The sequence below is a fragment of the Salmo salar genome, chromosome 01, assembly GCF_965601325.2.
Source record: "Salmo salar chromosome 01, fSalSal1, whole genome shotgun sequence".
NCBI classification, from domain to species: domain Eukaryota; kingdom Metazoa; phylum Chordata; class Actinopteri; order Salmoniformes; family Salmonidae; genus Salmo; species Salmo salar.
The window spans coordinates 173,618,925-173,634,946 of NC_138291.1; the positions used below are offsets into that span (position 1 = coordinate 173,618,925).

The 16,022-nt window shown below is 43.4% G+C and overlaps 1 protein-coding gene across 1 annotated transcript; it reads right to left on the reverse strand.

The window, feature by feature from the left end:
* Positions 1 to 886: 886 nt before the first annotated feature.
* On the reverse strand, positions 887 to 14,149 carry LOC123726301 (uncharacterized). Its single transcript, XM_082974869.1, has 7 exons — positions 14,141 to 14,149; positions 13,188 to 13,816; positions 12,761 to 12,926; positions 11,943 to 12,180; positions 11,708 to 11,851; positions 7,028 to 7,178; positions 887 to 6,879 (listed from the first exon to the last, which is right to left on the reverse strand). The coding sequence occupies exons 1-3, from the start codon at positions 14,147 to 14,149 to the stop codon at positions 12,887 to 12,889; spliced, it is 678 nt and encodes a 225-aa protein (XP_082830995.1). The 3' UTR covers positions 887 to 6,879; positions 7,028 to 7,178; positions 11,708 to 11,851; positions 11,943 to 12,180; positions 12,761 to 12,886.
* Between the last annotated feature and the right edge of the window lie 1,873 nt (positions 14,150 to 16,022).

Consider the following 16,022-nt stretch of genomic DNA (forward strand, 5'->3'; position numbering starts at 1 on the left):
AGACCAGGAAGACAGATTAGTTTGCTCTAAGAGGACAGGCTCCCCGATGGGGGGATGACCATTGTCCCCAACACCAATCCACAGAGGATGCATTGGCCTCAGATCACTTCCTGTGATGTTCTGGGGGTTATGGGGAATCCAGCTCATGGCCCACTGTTGCCTCCCATCTGGTTTACTTCCCACCCCTCCCATTGAGGCAGGTAACTGGATCTGTGAGTTTGACGCTGTCCCATTTTTACTAGTCCTCAGACAGGCTCTGATTTCAGGGTATGTTGGCACGGGTCGGGATAAGGAAGATGCAGGGATATTCCTCTCCATGGCTTGCATATCATGTGACCTTTCACCCCAGTTTACTACCTGGCTCTTAAAAAGGTTTTCTTGGTGTGTCCAAGCCTGGAAATGGGCTGCAGGGTTGCTTGGGGCTTTGGCCCAGTGGTATACATCTGGGTTATCCCTGTTAGGGCTTGAGTTGGAGAGGAAAAACAAGTTAGATGATAGATGGTTATATTTTCCCTCCTCCAAACCATTATTTAGCAATCTTTAATATGGTAGGAATACATTACATATCAATTGCTACTGTGTTAATTCATGTTTTGCTTCTGATACACAAAGGAAATAACAGTGATCCCCTTCCTTGGTTTATTGACACAAACAAAAATTGTAATTTACTTACGATTTTGTGAGGTCTATTATCGGCAAAGACCCATGTTGAGGAAATTTCTTCTGGAAAATAAACCATACAGCAATAAAAGCACAGTCTAATTGATTTATTTTTACTAGTTTAAAAATCTCACCATGGGAAACATGTTACTGAAGGCAATTAAAATTATTTGATATCATATATGTGTAATTTCTACCCCCCAAAAATGGGAATATATCAACAAACCTCAGCACAGTGAGTGTTCTCCATAGGCGGCCTCCCCCGACTCCGACCTCTGAATCTCTGTGCTGAGGTCCCAGTCTTAACCATGAGCTGGGTCCTCTTTGACACACTTGTATGCAAAAGTGAGACACCAGATTCAGTCACCCCATAGACAATTTGTGGATTTGCTTTCTTGTATTTCACCTGCGGCTCATCTGACCCAGCCTGTTTCGTGTCCCTCCACACCAGCATCTTCGAAGTGTCATACAGGATGTGTTCCATGCCAAACCAAGACGTCTTGCTGACCATCGTGTTGCTGCAAGCTTTCAAATAGTAGATTTTCTCCTGAAGAAATCGGAACACCATGGCAAGGTGCTCAGCCTTTCCAACATCGAATCCGTCTTCTAATTTGTCTGCAGGAGTCTCTGTGAAAGTCGTCACAAGCCTCTGGACCCTCTGTAAACTTTCCACACTGTCGCCAAAATTGACCATGCAAGACAGTGGTACAGAGAGGAAGAAACTCTCTATGTCTGAGGGGTTTCGTAATGCAGCCTCAATCTCCAGCCTCTCTCTTTTGCTTTTGAGATACATGTAGTAAGACATTTCTGGGGCCCTTTTCAGCTGTTCATTCAATGTAGAGACAGCTAAATGGTACCTCTGCAATGCAATTGGGCCTTCGTTGATGAGGCTTTGTTGGAAAGATGAATATAAAGAGGACTGCTGCTGAAATCCCACCTTCCCTTTAAAGAGTTCCCCATACAGAGTGGGATCGTACCACAGCAGACTCCTAAATGTAGATTGTCCACTCAAAAATCGCATCTTGTTATCTACAAATTGCCAGGCCTCCATCATTATCTGCAGTTCCAGGAAAGAATTCAACGCCTCGTACTTCAGTTCCATTGGTACAGGAGGACGGTCCAGATATCGCTCTAAAATCTGATCTCTTGAGACGATAGTTCTATTGACCTCAACATTCTGTTTTTCCTCAAAGTTTAAGATGAAGTACTGCATCATGACTTTGCATTCAGTTCGCAACGTGCAAAGTTCGGCCAAGGAAGCTACTTTGTCTCCATGCTTTAGTGCATTTGAGATATCAGCCACACTGAAGTTTCTATGAAAAGTCTTAGTGTTCAACCTTACAATGTGGCTTGTTGGCTTCTGGTTGGTGTTTTCTTTTGTTTTACAAAATTCAGAATTCTCTGGTTCTATTTCTGCTAGTGCTTTGAGCATGATCATGTTGTTTGCATCAATAGTGCAATTTGGCTGTCTTTGCTGTTCTCTTGAGGCATCATTTTCTGCAATTGTAATCCTATGGTTAATGTCAGGCACACTTGTGGAGATTTCTGCTTCAGTTGTTTTCTTGTCCATAGGAGTTTGAGTGGACTTTTCAGGGACTTCCAACATGGAAGTACTATCAGGGCTAATGCAAGGAATGCTGTAATAATTTGTTTTGTTCCCTCGTGTTTTCTCCTTGTGTTCCTGTTCTTTACTATGAATCAGGTCATTGTCTGTGTTGATAATCGGAGTGCATATCTTTATTGGGAAAGGAATTGCATTAGGTCTCAGATTGCGCAACTCCACCCTGTCAAGGACAACCAGGTGAACTGGTTTCTCCTTATGGTCATTGACATTATTCTGGATAGTTTCACAAATCTGTGGCAAATTCGTTGCAGTTTCACAGAGTGTATCTGATGTCTTTGGCTCGGGTTTCCTAACTATGGACTCAAAATTTGTCAAGTAATCTCTTAATCTAGTGATTAGTTTCACTTCCTTGGAGGGTGTGTCTTCTTGTTCCAGTGAGTTGCAGTAATGTGTTCTATCTGATGTGTCTGCTTTTTCTGTCTCCATTTGACCATACTTGTGCTTCAACACCCGAGCTATCTCTTCCTGTGGTTTGGGTGTGCTTGAATTTAACTCACTGCCGCAAAGAATCTTGATGGCAGCATCTAAGGGAAACTCCATGTTCTCAGAAGCTGAAATGATCTCTTTAGCAGGCGCCATATGACTGTTGGCCTCTTCCACCTCTTTTATAGAGTGTGTATGAGCTTGTAATGCCTTTTCTTTCAGCAGATCCACCTCGTGTTTTTTAAACTCAGTTATTCCCTCATTGTCTTGACTTATAGCCATAATACTGGTGCATTTCGGTGGAGGTAATCTGTTCTGAGGGGAAGTGCAATTGCTCTGGGTTTCCTGAGATGTTTCTGTGTCATGTGGCTTGCCTTCATTGCAAGTTCTGCTTTTAGATAGATCCTTTGCTTCCTCAATGTGTTGAATGTCTTCCACAAAGTTGCTCGCGGTGCTCCCAGAAGTAGATTTTGAAGCCTCTTCATTGACTATTTCTATGGTCGACGAAGTTAAGGTTGTGTCAACAGCATCAGCTATCTGCTTTTCCTCGTTGATCTTTTCATTTCCATCTCTCATAGACATATTTGTTTCTAACTGTCTCTTTGGTGTCTTCAAATGTTTCTTCTCGAAACGATTACCTCTCTGACGTTTAGTATCATCTGACGTTGGGCTGGAAGTAATATACTTTGCAGGAGCATTGCACACGTTGCTTTGACTGTACATTCTGTTGTGATTGAATGTCCCCCAACGTTTTTTTCTCCTAAAATCTATTATCATCTTCAGGATAGTGCTTTTTTTCAATTTTATGGGAACTCGCGTTGAGGTCTTTAACACGTCTGACACAGAAATTTTGTGAGCTGCAACCTTTGATTTAAATTTAAAACATGATTTGCGTTTGTTCTCTCTGGCATTTCTTGTGACCTTATTGGGGAAAAGGGTTTTTCGTTTCAAGTTCCTGTTTTTGTGGGAAACATTCAAACAGTCTTTTTCCCTCTGCATAAATGGCATATGACCTGTAATGGCTTCATGGGTTGATCTTGATATTTCTGAGTATGGAATGTCAGTGGTGGATTTTTCAACGATCAATCTCTTCTTCAGTCTTGAATGTTGATGATTTCTCATTATCCTCACTGATGCATTTTCCTTCCCTTTGTATTTCTCTGCCATCATTTTGATTAATTTGGCATTGCGGGCATGTGCTCTGTTGAAGGTGATGTAGTAGGTGGATGTTTTCAGAACACCGTCAATGGGTGTGTTTTCACTGATAATGTTGTTGTTGCTAAACTTGTCATTTTCCTGTACAGTTGGTGAGGCTTGAGTTCCTTGAGGACATTCTGACACTGAAAATCTCTTGGACAGAGAGGGTGATTCCGTGACAGCGGACAATTCTCTATCAGCATCTATTGTGATGCGAAGGTTACATCCCTCTCCGATGTCTACTTGGTTTGTGTTGCAGGACGGAAGGAGTGATTTATTGGTGTCCATAGGACTGTCTTTGCATTTTGGTTTAAGGTAATGTTTACCAGAAATTGAGTATGATCCATGCTGATTAGGTGAAAGAAAGAGCTCACTGAGTTGCAGCCTGTTATACAAGAAACTATAGACTGTATCTTTGGCTTTTGAATCATCAGCCTGACATTCCTCAGTATTATCAGCTAAGTCATCACAGGTAGAAAATGTATTGGATTCATTTAGTTGATGTTGGCCAATTCCATAACATTCTCTGTCTTCCTGCAAAAGCCTTTCATGATTTTGCCTTGACATGACTCCAGGACAGAAGGCTTTGACACTCATAACTTCCTCTGATGTTTCCGTACCACAAACCTCTTCACAAGCATCCATGATATCAGTTTGGCTCTCATAAATGACTGGACACCTTGGTTCTGAGGGATTTTCGTTCGCCATTGTGTCATCCACTGAACTTACAGCATTTGTTTTTTTTTTCTCTGCTAAGATTGGTTCACACTTCAGTTCTCTGCTCTGTCTGTTTCCCTCAGCGATTTCAGGTACAATGTTTAGATTTTTTTCATCTCTTACGGAATTTGGTTTGGAGCTTGCCTCTGTGTCCTGCCAGCTTTCAGAGGTTGCAGTTTGTTTGACAGTCTGGGGATGGAATGGAATCGGTGAGTCATTTTTCATTGCCATTTCATCTTGTGGTTCCACAGTAACTTTGTGCGCATCCTCTTTCGTTTCTGTGAGACATGTAGTGGTGGGTTCTGGGCTGCAAAGGTTCATGTCCTCTGGTTCCATATTGCCTGTGTTCCTCTCAAGTTGGAGGGCCACGTTTTCCTCCACAGCCCCACAGACAATTGATGGATTATGGGCTGAAATTTCTGGGATAGGTTTTAAATTCTGATCACCATTTGTGGTGTACTGGGGCAGATTATGTTGTCTCACCTGCTGGGGTAAGTATGCACTGCTGTCCTCATGAGTCTTTTGAGGACTGTTGCACATCTCCACTGAGTCTGTGCTGGACAAGCAACTTTTTATACTTCCTGGTTTACATAGCAGCCCAGGGTCGACTGTGGTGACCTTGTCATTTTGATTGAGTAGACACCTGGACTTCTGAAAATAGGTTGCATAAAAATTGGTTCTCTCTAATAATGTATTTTTCTCATCAAATGACAGATGTTGTAGAGAACCAATTTTTGCCTTCCTCTCCTCTTTGGTCAGATGAAAATATGGAGAATACTTCTGGAACTTCATTTTAAGCATTCTAGACGATGGATGATTCTCAGTTGTAGGTATTACAGAGGATGGAGCTGAAATATTCACCAAAGTAGGACAATCTATTGGTGTATCAGGCTGGCATGGATCATTCTTTTTTCCAGTTTCCATGAGATTTTTCTCCTGTTTTGGTACATTTTGGAGATTCTTATGCTCTGGCTTCACAGTCAATATGCAGACAGAGGTACCTGTTTGTTGACCGCTCTCTGACTCCATTGAAATCGATCTCTGCATGTTGTTAGTTTCTCGTGCCGACAATCTGGGATCCTTAATCACACGTGAAGAATAAACTATAGTAGAGACTGGTTCCAATGCACCTGTTGCAGATGTAGACTGTCGCCATAAGTTATCCTGGTCCGTGGACAGGGTGTTCGAAACTCGTTGACAAGACTGAACTTGGTTACCTAAGTGGGGTTTATTATGGTCAAATTGAGCTGTTCCAGCATGGCTTGGGATCTGTAAATGTATAGGGTCAGTAACCAGTCCATTGTCTTCCAAGAAGGTAATTGAACCAGTGAATGGTGGTGGTAAAGGAGCGGCCCAGGAACTAAAGGGTGGTGGGGGCTGGTCGCAGGGACTAAAGGGGGATGGAGACGGTGGGGGTTGGACACAGGAACTAAAAAGTGGTGGACGTTGGACACAGGAACTAAAGAGTAATGGAGGCGGTGGGGGCTTGACACAGGAACTAAAAGGTGGTAGAAGTTGGACACAGGAACTAAAGGGTGATGGGGGCTGGACACAGGAACTAAAGGGTGATGGGGGCTGGACACAGGAACTAAAGGGTGATGGGGGCTGGACACAGGAACTAAAGGGTGATGGGGGCTGGACACAGGAACTAAAGGGTGATGGGGGCTGGACACAGGAACTAAAGGGTGATGGGGGCTGGACACAGGAACTAAAGGGTGATGGGGGCTGGACACAGGAACTAAAGGGTGATGGGGGCTGGACACAGGAACTAAAAGGTGTTGGAGGTTGGACACAGGAACTAAAGGGTGATGGGGGCTGGACACAGGAACTAAAGGGTGATGGGGGCTGGACACAGGAACTAAAGGGTGATGGGGGCTGGACACAGGAACTAAAGGGTGATGGGGGCTGGACACAGGAACTAAAAGGTGTTGGAGGTTGGTTGCAGGGACTAATGGGCGGTGGGGACTGGTCGCAGGGACTAAAGGGCGGTGGAGGTGGTGGGGACTGGTCGCAGGGACTAAAGGGTGGTGGGGGTGGTGGGGGCTGGTCGCAGGGACTAATGTGTAGTGGAGGCGGTGGGGGTTGGTCACTTCCATTGTGATACAATTGGTTTGGGATTGATGTAATGTTTTGGAAGTTTGATCTGTATCCAGGCAATGGACTTTCAGTTGTCCCAAAATGTTTTAATGTCACAGTCGCATTCTGACCTCTACCCACTCTTTGAGCCACGGTGCAGGTTTCCAAACATGCCGCTGAATCTGGGAAAGATGAAACAAAATAATTATTAATACTACATAGCCTATAGTTTGCGTATATTAAATATAAAGCATGGATCATCAGCTGATGATGAATATGCTGGAATGAATCTAGTCATTTAAACACAATCTGGTTATTGTAATTCCATACCCTTTGTCTTTGGCCCCAGTTTTACAGATGGAACTGGAGTGCTAGTTGGAGAAGAATTTACAGAAGGAACCAATGAAATCATAGCATATGGCAAACATTGCCTTGGTCTCTGTTTTAGCTCCTGGTTTTCGTTGTAGTCAAACAGGAACACCTGTAAACAGAGAATGTGTCAAGTCGTAGTCATATGGTCACACATCAAGTCATGACTAAGAGCAGCTTTGTCTAAAGGAGTGAACTTTCAAATATATTTATATACTGTATATATACACACACACACATACACACACACACACAGAGACACAGAGTGTACAAAACATTAGGAACACCTGCTCTTTCCATGACATGTGTATCAAGAATGGTCCACCACCCAAAGGACATCCAGCCAACTTCACACAACTGTGGGAAGCATTGGAGTCAACATGGGCCAGCATCCCTGCTGAATGCTTTCGACAGGGGGTGCAACTCAATATTAGGAAGATATTCCTAATGATTTGTACTCGCACTCACATATACACTGCTCAAAAAAATAAAGGGAACACTTAAACAACACATCCTAGATCTGAATGAATGAAATAATCTTATTAAATACTTTTTTCTTTACATAGTTGAATGTGCTGACAACAAAATCACACAAAAATAATCAATGGAAATCCAATTTATCAACCCATGGAGGTCTGGATTTGGAGTCACACTCAAAATTAAAGTGGAAAACCACACTACAGGCTGATCCAACTTTGATGTAATGTCCTTAAAACAAGTCAAAATGAGGCTCAGTAGTGTGTGTGGCCTCCACGTGCCTGTATGACCTCCCTACAACGCCTGGGCATGCTCCTGATGAGGTGGCGGATGGTCTCCTGAGGGATCTCCTCCCAGACCTGGACTAAAGCATCCGCCAACTCCTGGACAGTCTGTGGTGCAACGTGGCGTTGGTGGATGGAGCGAGACATGATGTCCCAGATGTGCTCAATTGGATTCAGGTCTGGGGAACGGGCGGGCCAGTCCATAGCATCAATGCCTTCCTCTTGCAGGAACTGCTGACACACTCCAGCCACATGAGGTCTAGCATTGTCTTGCATTAGGAGGAACCCAGGGCAAACCGCACCAGCATATGGTCTCACAAGGGGTCTGAGGATCTCATCTCGGTACCTAATGGCAGTCAGGCTACCTCTGGCGAGCACATGGAGGGCTGTGCGGCCCCCCAAAGAAATGCCACCCCACACCATGACTGACCCACCGCCAAACCGGTCATGCTGGAGGATGTTGCAGGCAGCAGAACGTTCTCCACGGCGTCTCCAGACTCTGTCACGTCTGTCACATGCTCAGTGTGAACCTGCTTTCATCTGTGAAGAGCACAGGGCGCCAGTGGCGAATTTGCCAATCTTGGTGTTCTCTGGCAAATGCCAAACGTCCTGCACGGTGTTGGGCTGTGAGCACAACCCCCACCTGTGGACGTCGGGCCCTCATACCACCTTCATGGAGTCTGTTTCTGACCGTTTGAGCAGACACATGCACATTTGTGGCCTGCTGGAGGTCATTTTGCAGGGCTCTGGCAGTGCTCCTCCTGCTCCTCCTTGCACAAAGGCGGAGGTAGCGGTCCTGCTGCTGGGTTGTTGCCCTCCTACGGCCTCCTCCACGTCTCCTGATGTACTGGCCTGTCTCCTGGTAGCGCCTCCATGCTCTGGACACTACTCTGACAGACACAGCAAACCTTCTTGCCACAGCTCGCATTGATGTGCCATCCTGGATGAGCTGCACTACCTGAGCCACTTGTGTGGGTTGTAGACTCCGTCTCATGCTACCACTAGAGTGAAAGCACCGCCAGCATTCAAAAGTGACCAAAACATCAGCCAGGAAGCATAGGAACTGAGAAGTGGTCTGTGGTCTCCACCTGCAGAACCACTCCTTTATTGGGGGTGTCTTGCTTATTGCCTATAATTTCCACCTGTTGTCTATTCCATTTGCACAACAGCATGTGAAATTTATTGTCAATCAGTGTTGCTTCCTAAGTGGACAGTTTGATTTCACAGAAGTGTGATTGACTTGGAGTTACATTGTGTTGTTTAACTGTTCCCTTTATTTTTTTGAGAAGTATATATATATATACATACAGTTCCTAATGTTTTGAAATCTGTCCTTATGTATATATATATATATATATATAAGTTCCTAATGTTTTGTACACTCATATATAAGGACAGATTTCAAAACATTAGGAACTGCCCCCCCCCCCCCCTACATACATACATACATACATACATACATACATACATACATACATACATACATACATACATACATACATACATACATACAGTACCAGTCAAAAGTTTGGCAACACCTACTCCTTCAATGGTTTTTCTTTATTTTTACTATTTCCTACATTGTAGAATAATAGTGAAGACATCAGAACTATGAAATAATACATATGGAATCATGTAGTAACAAAAAAAGTGTTAAAAAAAATCTAAATATATTTTAGATTTGAGATCCTTCAAAGAAGCCACCCTTTGCTTTGATGACAGTTTTGCAAACTCTTGGCATTCTCCTGGTAGTCACCTGGAATGTATTTCAATGAACAGGTGTGCCTTGTTAAAAGTTAATTTGTGGAATTTCTTTCCTTCTTAATGCGTTTGAGCCAATCAGTTGTGTTGTGACAAGGTATGGGTGGTATACAGAAGATAGCCCTATTTGGTAAAAGACCAAGTCCATATTATGGCAAGAACATCTCAAATAAGCAAGAACACCATCCCCACCGTCAAACATGGAGGTGGAAACATTATGCTTTGGGGGTGTTTTTCTGCTAAGGGGACAGGACAACTTCACCGCATCAAAGGGACGATGGATGGGGCCATGTACCGTCAAATCTTGGGTGAGATCCTCCTTCCCTCAGCCAGGGCATTGAAAATGGATCGTGGATGGGTATTCCAGCATGACAATGACCCAAAACACACGGCCAAGGCAACAAAGGAGTGGCTCAAGAAGAAGCACATTAAGGTCCTGGAGTGGCCTAGCCAGTCTCCAGACCTTCATCCCATAGAAAATCTGTGGAGGGAGCTAAAGGTTCGAGTTGCCAAACGTCAGCCTCGAAACCTTAATGACTTGGAGAAGATCTGCAAAGAGAAGTGGGACAAAATCCCTCCTGAGATGTGTGCAAACCTGGTAGCCAACTACAAGAAACGTCTGACCTCTGTGATTACCAACAAGGGTTTTGCCACCAAGTACTAAGTCATGTTTTGCAGAGGGGTCAAATACTTATTTCCCTCATTAAAATGCAAATTATTTTATAAAATTTTTGACATGTGTTTTTCTGGATTTTTTTGTTGTTATTCTGTCTCTCACTGTTCAAATAAACCTACCATTAAAATTATAGACTGATCATTTCTTTGTCAGTGGGCAAACGTACAAAATCAGCAGGGGATCAAATACTTTTTTCCCCTCACTGTATATATGTGTGTATTTACACTACATGACCAAAAGTGTGTGGACACCTGCTCATCGAACATCTCATTCCAAAATCATGGGCATTAATATGGAGTTGGTCCTCCCTTTGCACTATAACATCCTCCACTCTTCTGGGAAGGCTTTCCACTAGATGTTGGAACATTGCTGTGGGGACTTGTTTCCATTCAGCCACAAGAGCATTAGTGAGGTCAGGCACTGATGTTGGGTGATTAGGCCTGGCTCGCAGTCGACGTTCCAATTCCTCCCAAAGGTGTTCGATGGGGTTGAGGTCAGGGCTCTGTGCAGGCCAGTCAAGTTCTTCCACATCCATCTCGACAAACCATTTCTGTATGGACCTCGCTTTCTGCATGGGGCCATTGTCATGCTGAAACAGGAAAGGGCCTTCCCCAAAAGCTCAGAATCATCTAGAATGTCATTGTATGCTGTAGCGTTAAGATTTCCCTGCACTGGAACTAAGGGGCCTAGCCTGAACCATGAAAAACAGCCCCAGACCATTATTCCTCCTCCACCAAACTTTACAGTTGGCACTATGCATTCGGGCAGGTAGCGTTCTCCTGGCATCCGCCAAACCCATATTCGTCCGTCGGACTGCCAGATGGAGAAGCGTGATTCATCACTCCAAAGAACGCGTTTCCACTGCTCCAGAGTCCAATGGCGGCAAGCTTTACCCCACTCTGGCCGATGCTTGGCATTGCGCATGGTGATCTTAGGCTTGTGTGCGGCTGCTCGGCCATGGAAACCCATTTCAGGAAGCGCCCGACGAACAGTTCTTGTGCTGACGTTGCTTCCAGAAGCAGTTTGGAACTCGGTTTTCAGGGTTGCAATCGAGGACAGACGATTTTTACACGCTTCACACTTCAGCACTTAGCGGTCCCGTTCTGTGAGCTTGTGCGGCCTACCACTTCACGGCTGAGGTCGTTCTACTGCCAATGTTTGTCTATGGAGATTGCTTGGCTGTGTATGCGAATTTATACAACTGTCAGCAACGGGTGTCGCTGAAATAGCCAAATCCTCTAATTTGAAGGGATGTCCACATACTTCTGAATGTATAGTGTATATTATATGAAAGATAGAGAATGACAGTGGGGAAAGATAGACAGAGGTTGTGTCAAAGGGCAGCAAGTGGGATTTGAACTAATGCAGACACCGTAGATATGTGTGCTGGAGGCTGCGGCATTTACCACTAGACCAGCCAGGCCACGAAATGTGCAAACTTACCGACGAGCTCAAAACTTGCAGAGACAAGCTGTCCCTCGGTACAGCGGGGTCTTTGGACACGTGACAATCGTAATTCACCGTTGGATCATGTGTGCTGTTCCTTCCATAACATGGAGGTACTTTTTTCACCTTGCCAAAGAGAACCTATGGGAAAAAAAAGCAAAAACGTATGTTTTACTTGATTAATGAATAGACATAATAACAATTATCATATTGACGACTATTACCATCTAACCTTGAAAATGATGAGGATTTTTCCAGCAGGGGTGTTTCCGCTGATATTTTTCAGGGCCACATCAGCGTGCCTGTGCAAATAGACTCCATATGAAGGGTTTCCCAGAGAGTGTTGATCCGAGTTCTCAACCTTCAGTCCGTGTTGATACATTTGCTTAGCTTTTTGGTCAGAGGTGACTAAAAAACAGAACCTCTCCTCCATTTCTCTGACGTGTCTATCCTTTAAACGCATTTCAGATCTGAGAAATAGGAACATGAAAGCAAATGACTGGTCGACAGGGTTAGATGTATCACACACTGTTCTGAAATTAAATATAACACCAACTCTACTTATATTAGTGATTCCGTCATTAGGCAATTTAGAGATGCTGCAAAGTAGGCATAAAAAGATAATTGGTAAAACATAGAAATTATGAATGTGCAATTTCCACACACAGGCATACTCAACTTCAAAGAGAACACTTGATAGGGGATAACAACACCCTCTTTACTTGATAGGGGATAACAACACCCTCTTTACTTGATAGGGGATAACAACACCCTCTTTACTTGATAGGGGATAACAACACCCTCTTTAGAGGATGATAACAAAGCAATATAACAGGATATTAGATAGTCAGATGTTGGAAACCATATGTTTGATACCATTCCATTGATTCGATTCTAGCCATTATTATGAGCCTTCCTCTCCTCAGCAGCTTCCACTGATGTACATGTTCATATCATGTTTCAGTACAGAGTTGTATATGCATATAGCACATGCATGCAGTTCTTGTGAAGATATGCACTAACGCCATTGAACAACATGTTGATTGTCACCTTTTTTCAGAGAACTCTCGCAGAAGCTCCTCGTTGTGTATTAGCGTGACATCATCCCACTGCCAGCTGAGGGATATCTCCTTGCCCATGTCCAATCGGGACTCATTCAGAGTTGTCTGTATCAGACTATAGTCCCTGCTCTCTTTGAGGCAGACATCCAAAAGAGCTGGTCAAAAAGAGATGCATACGGACAGGATACAATGTAATTCAACCATCCAACAAAAATAAATGGCAAAACACTCTGAACTTTCATTCACAAATCAATAGTTTTAGCATTATTGTTATTGTTGATAATAAATTGAATTTATATCACACTTTTTCAGGTGCTAAAAGCATTGTAGGGAGTGGCACTGACATTGAGCTATCAGATTATATTATTCAGATTATATTGACATGGGTTCTGAAAGTGATTATATGTTTCTCATACCTTTTCCATCTCCCCTCTTCCTCCTGGGAATGGTGAAATTCCTCAGGGGCGGAGCTCCTATTGCCTGGGAAGAGCTCACGGTTTGAGCTCCTATTGCCTGGGAAGAGCTCAGGGTCGGAGTTCCTATTGCCTGGGAAGAGCTCAGGGTCAGAGGTCCTATTGCCTGGGAAGAGCTCAGGGTCGGAGTTCCTATTGCCTGGGAAGAGCTCAGGGTCAGAGGTCCTATTGCCTGGGAAGAGCTCAGGGTCAGAGGTCCTATTGCCTGGGAAGAGCTCAGGGTCAGAGGTCCTATTGCCTGGGAAGAGCTCAGGGTCGGAGTTCCTATTGCCTGGGAAGAGCTCAGGGTCGGAGTTCCTATTGCCTGGGAAGAGCTCAGGGTCGGAGTTCCTATTGCCTGGGAAGAGCTCAGGGTCAGAGGTCCTATTGCCTGGGAAGAGCTCAGGGTCGGAGTTCCTATTGCCTGGGAAGAGCTCAGGGTCGGAGTTCCTATTGCCTGGGTAGAGCTCAGGGTCGGAGTTCCTATTCCCTGGGAAGAGCTCAGGGTCGGAGTTCCTATTGCCTGTGAAGTGCTCAGGGTTGGAGTTCCTATTGCCTGGGAAGAGCGGGGTGGAAGTGCCATCTCTCTCTTGCTACCGAGTGTCTCCATGGTGCTGGCCTAATCCAGAACATCACCCTGTTAAAAGTCCACACATCAGATCACAGCCAAGAGGACCGAACAACTTCTTCTTACTACAAAAACTGTTAAACACCATTTTGTATTTTCTCAATCTGGAATGCTGTCATGGCATGTTTTTGTATGAGGCACACTTCCCCATTTCTGAGTAATATGAGAACTTGATTGTGCAAGCATTCAACAAAAAAATCCAGCAGCAACTACCAATCAGTATGTTGTTAAGTCAGCCTTCTTCCCCATTTCCAAACAAAGATTGGTGCCAATGCTCAGGTATACTTACGGTTTGCATATCCAATCGTGTTTAGTGGTGGTATTTACCCTCATTCATCGAGATATAGTATACTGTAATGATTTACAAAGTACTGGATTCACGCAGAATAACAAGGAGCCCGAAACGGCAATCTTATCTCTCAGATTGTTCGATGATCTACCTTAGCTCACGCAAATCATTCGTTTTTCTTCCTTGTCGAGGGCAAAGTTACTGGCACATGCTTGAGCGGATCAGAATCTGAATGTAAATATGTGTAGTTCTAATATCTCACCCGGTCTCAATAATGTCAGGGTCTACCCATTCCTGGAACATGTATGGTGTATCCAAAGTCACTGTGTTGTCTCAGTTGACCTTTAACCTTCCCTTCTGATAAGTCTTTCAGCCCCCATTTGCTTGTTTTAACATCATGTGACCCACGTGACAATATACAGACAAGTATTTGGCGCAAAACAGATTCAACTTGACAGTTTCAACTTGAGGCCAAAGGTTGTACAACACTGTCTATAACTGTGGAAATAAGCCAAATTAGTTAATACAGACAGATCGTAAACTACACTTACAGAAAAACCACATGACTTAACACAAGTGCAAAATCACATGCTTTCACATGAAATTTCACACTTGAAGTCATGTGAAAACGTGTTTTTGGAACACTTCATATGATTTCACATGTTGCTTTAAATGTTGTTATCACATTACCTTCACATAAAATCACATGAAAACATGTTTTTTGGAACACTTCACATGTGTTCAAGTGAAATTCATGTGGTTTTTCCGTAAGGGTATACTTGCTTTAAAGTCAAATCAAAGGTTTGCTTCTATGTATTGAGCAACAATCTGCTATGACCCAAATCTGCTCCAAAACCTGTTGAAAAAATATCTCTGGAAATGGAACAGTGATATCGACCTGTGTGTGAGCCTTCTCAAATAGCCTCTGATCCAAGGAACCACTCAAAAACAGAAATCACTAAAAAAAAAAATCTGCAGTCTTTAGAGACTGTTACCTTTTAATTAGATATTATAACCAAAGAAAACAATTCTCCCAAAAATATGAAGAAGTAGGTAATCCAGTCAAAACAGACATCCAACACTAAAATGAAGAAGTAAGCAGTCTTTTTTTTTTACTGGAAATGTCGAAAGTGAGCTCAGCCTCACAGGACTGGTTCCATGTGTATGAAACAAGTACTGCACAGACTGTTCTTTGACCATCAGACGGCAAACAAGTTTGATGGCAAACAAGTTTAACAGTTTTTTTCTTTTTTTTACACTTGTTCTTCCTGAATACCTTTTGACCATGAACTGTGAGCCATGAATTCCAACAGCTTCATCTATGAGGCTGGTTGAAAATGGCATGAAACTGTGTCACCCAGACTACCCACACTATCTTTATTGACCCTTTTTCACTAACTCTTTTGATTCATCACTGCTTTTACTGTTTATCTGGTGCTACTGTTATCTACTGCTGCTACTATTATCTATGCCGTTGCCTAGTCACTTTATCCCTACCTATACATCTACCTCAATTACCTCATACACCAGCACATCAACTCGGTACTGGTACCGTGTATATAGCCAAGTTATCGTTACTCATCGTGTGTTTATTATTATTTCTCTCTGCATTGTTGGGAAGGGCCGTAAGCATTTCACTGTTAGTCAACATCAATTGTTTACGTAGCATAATACAAATACAACTTGATATGAAATTACTTGGAAGGAATAGGCACGACTCTCGCTTCACAATTAAAAACCTGATGTTTTGTTTTCTGATTCATGTTTTAAACACTCGTTTTATGTTTTAAACTTGAGTTACAAAATAAAACATCACGTTTTGAGTGAGCGTCGTGCCTTTTCCTTCCAAATGCTCTAATTTTTGATTGCACCCTGTCACATG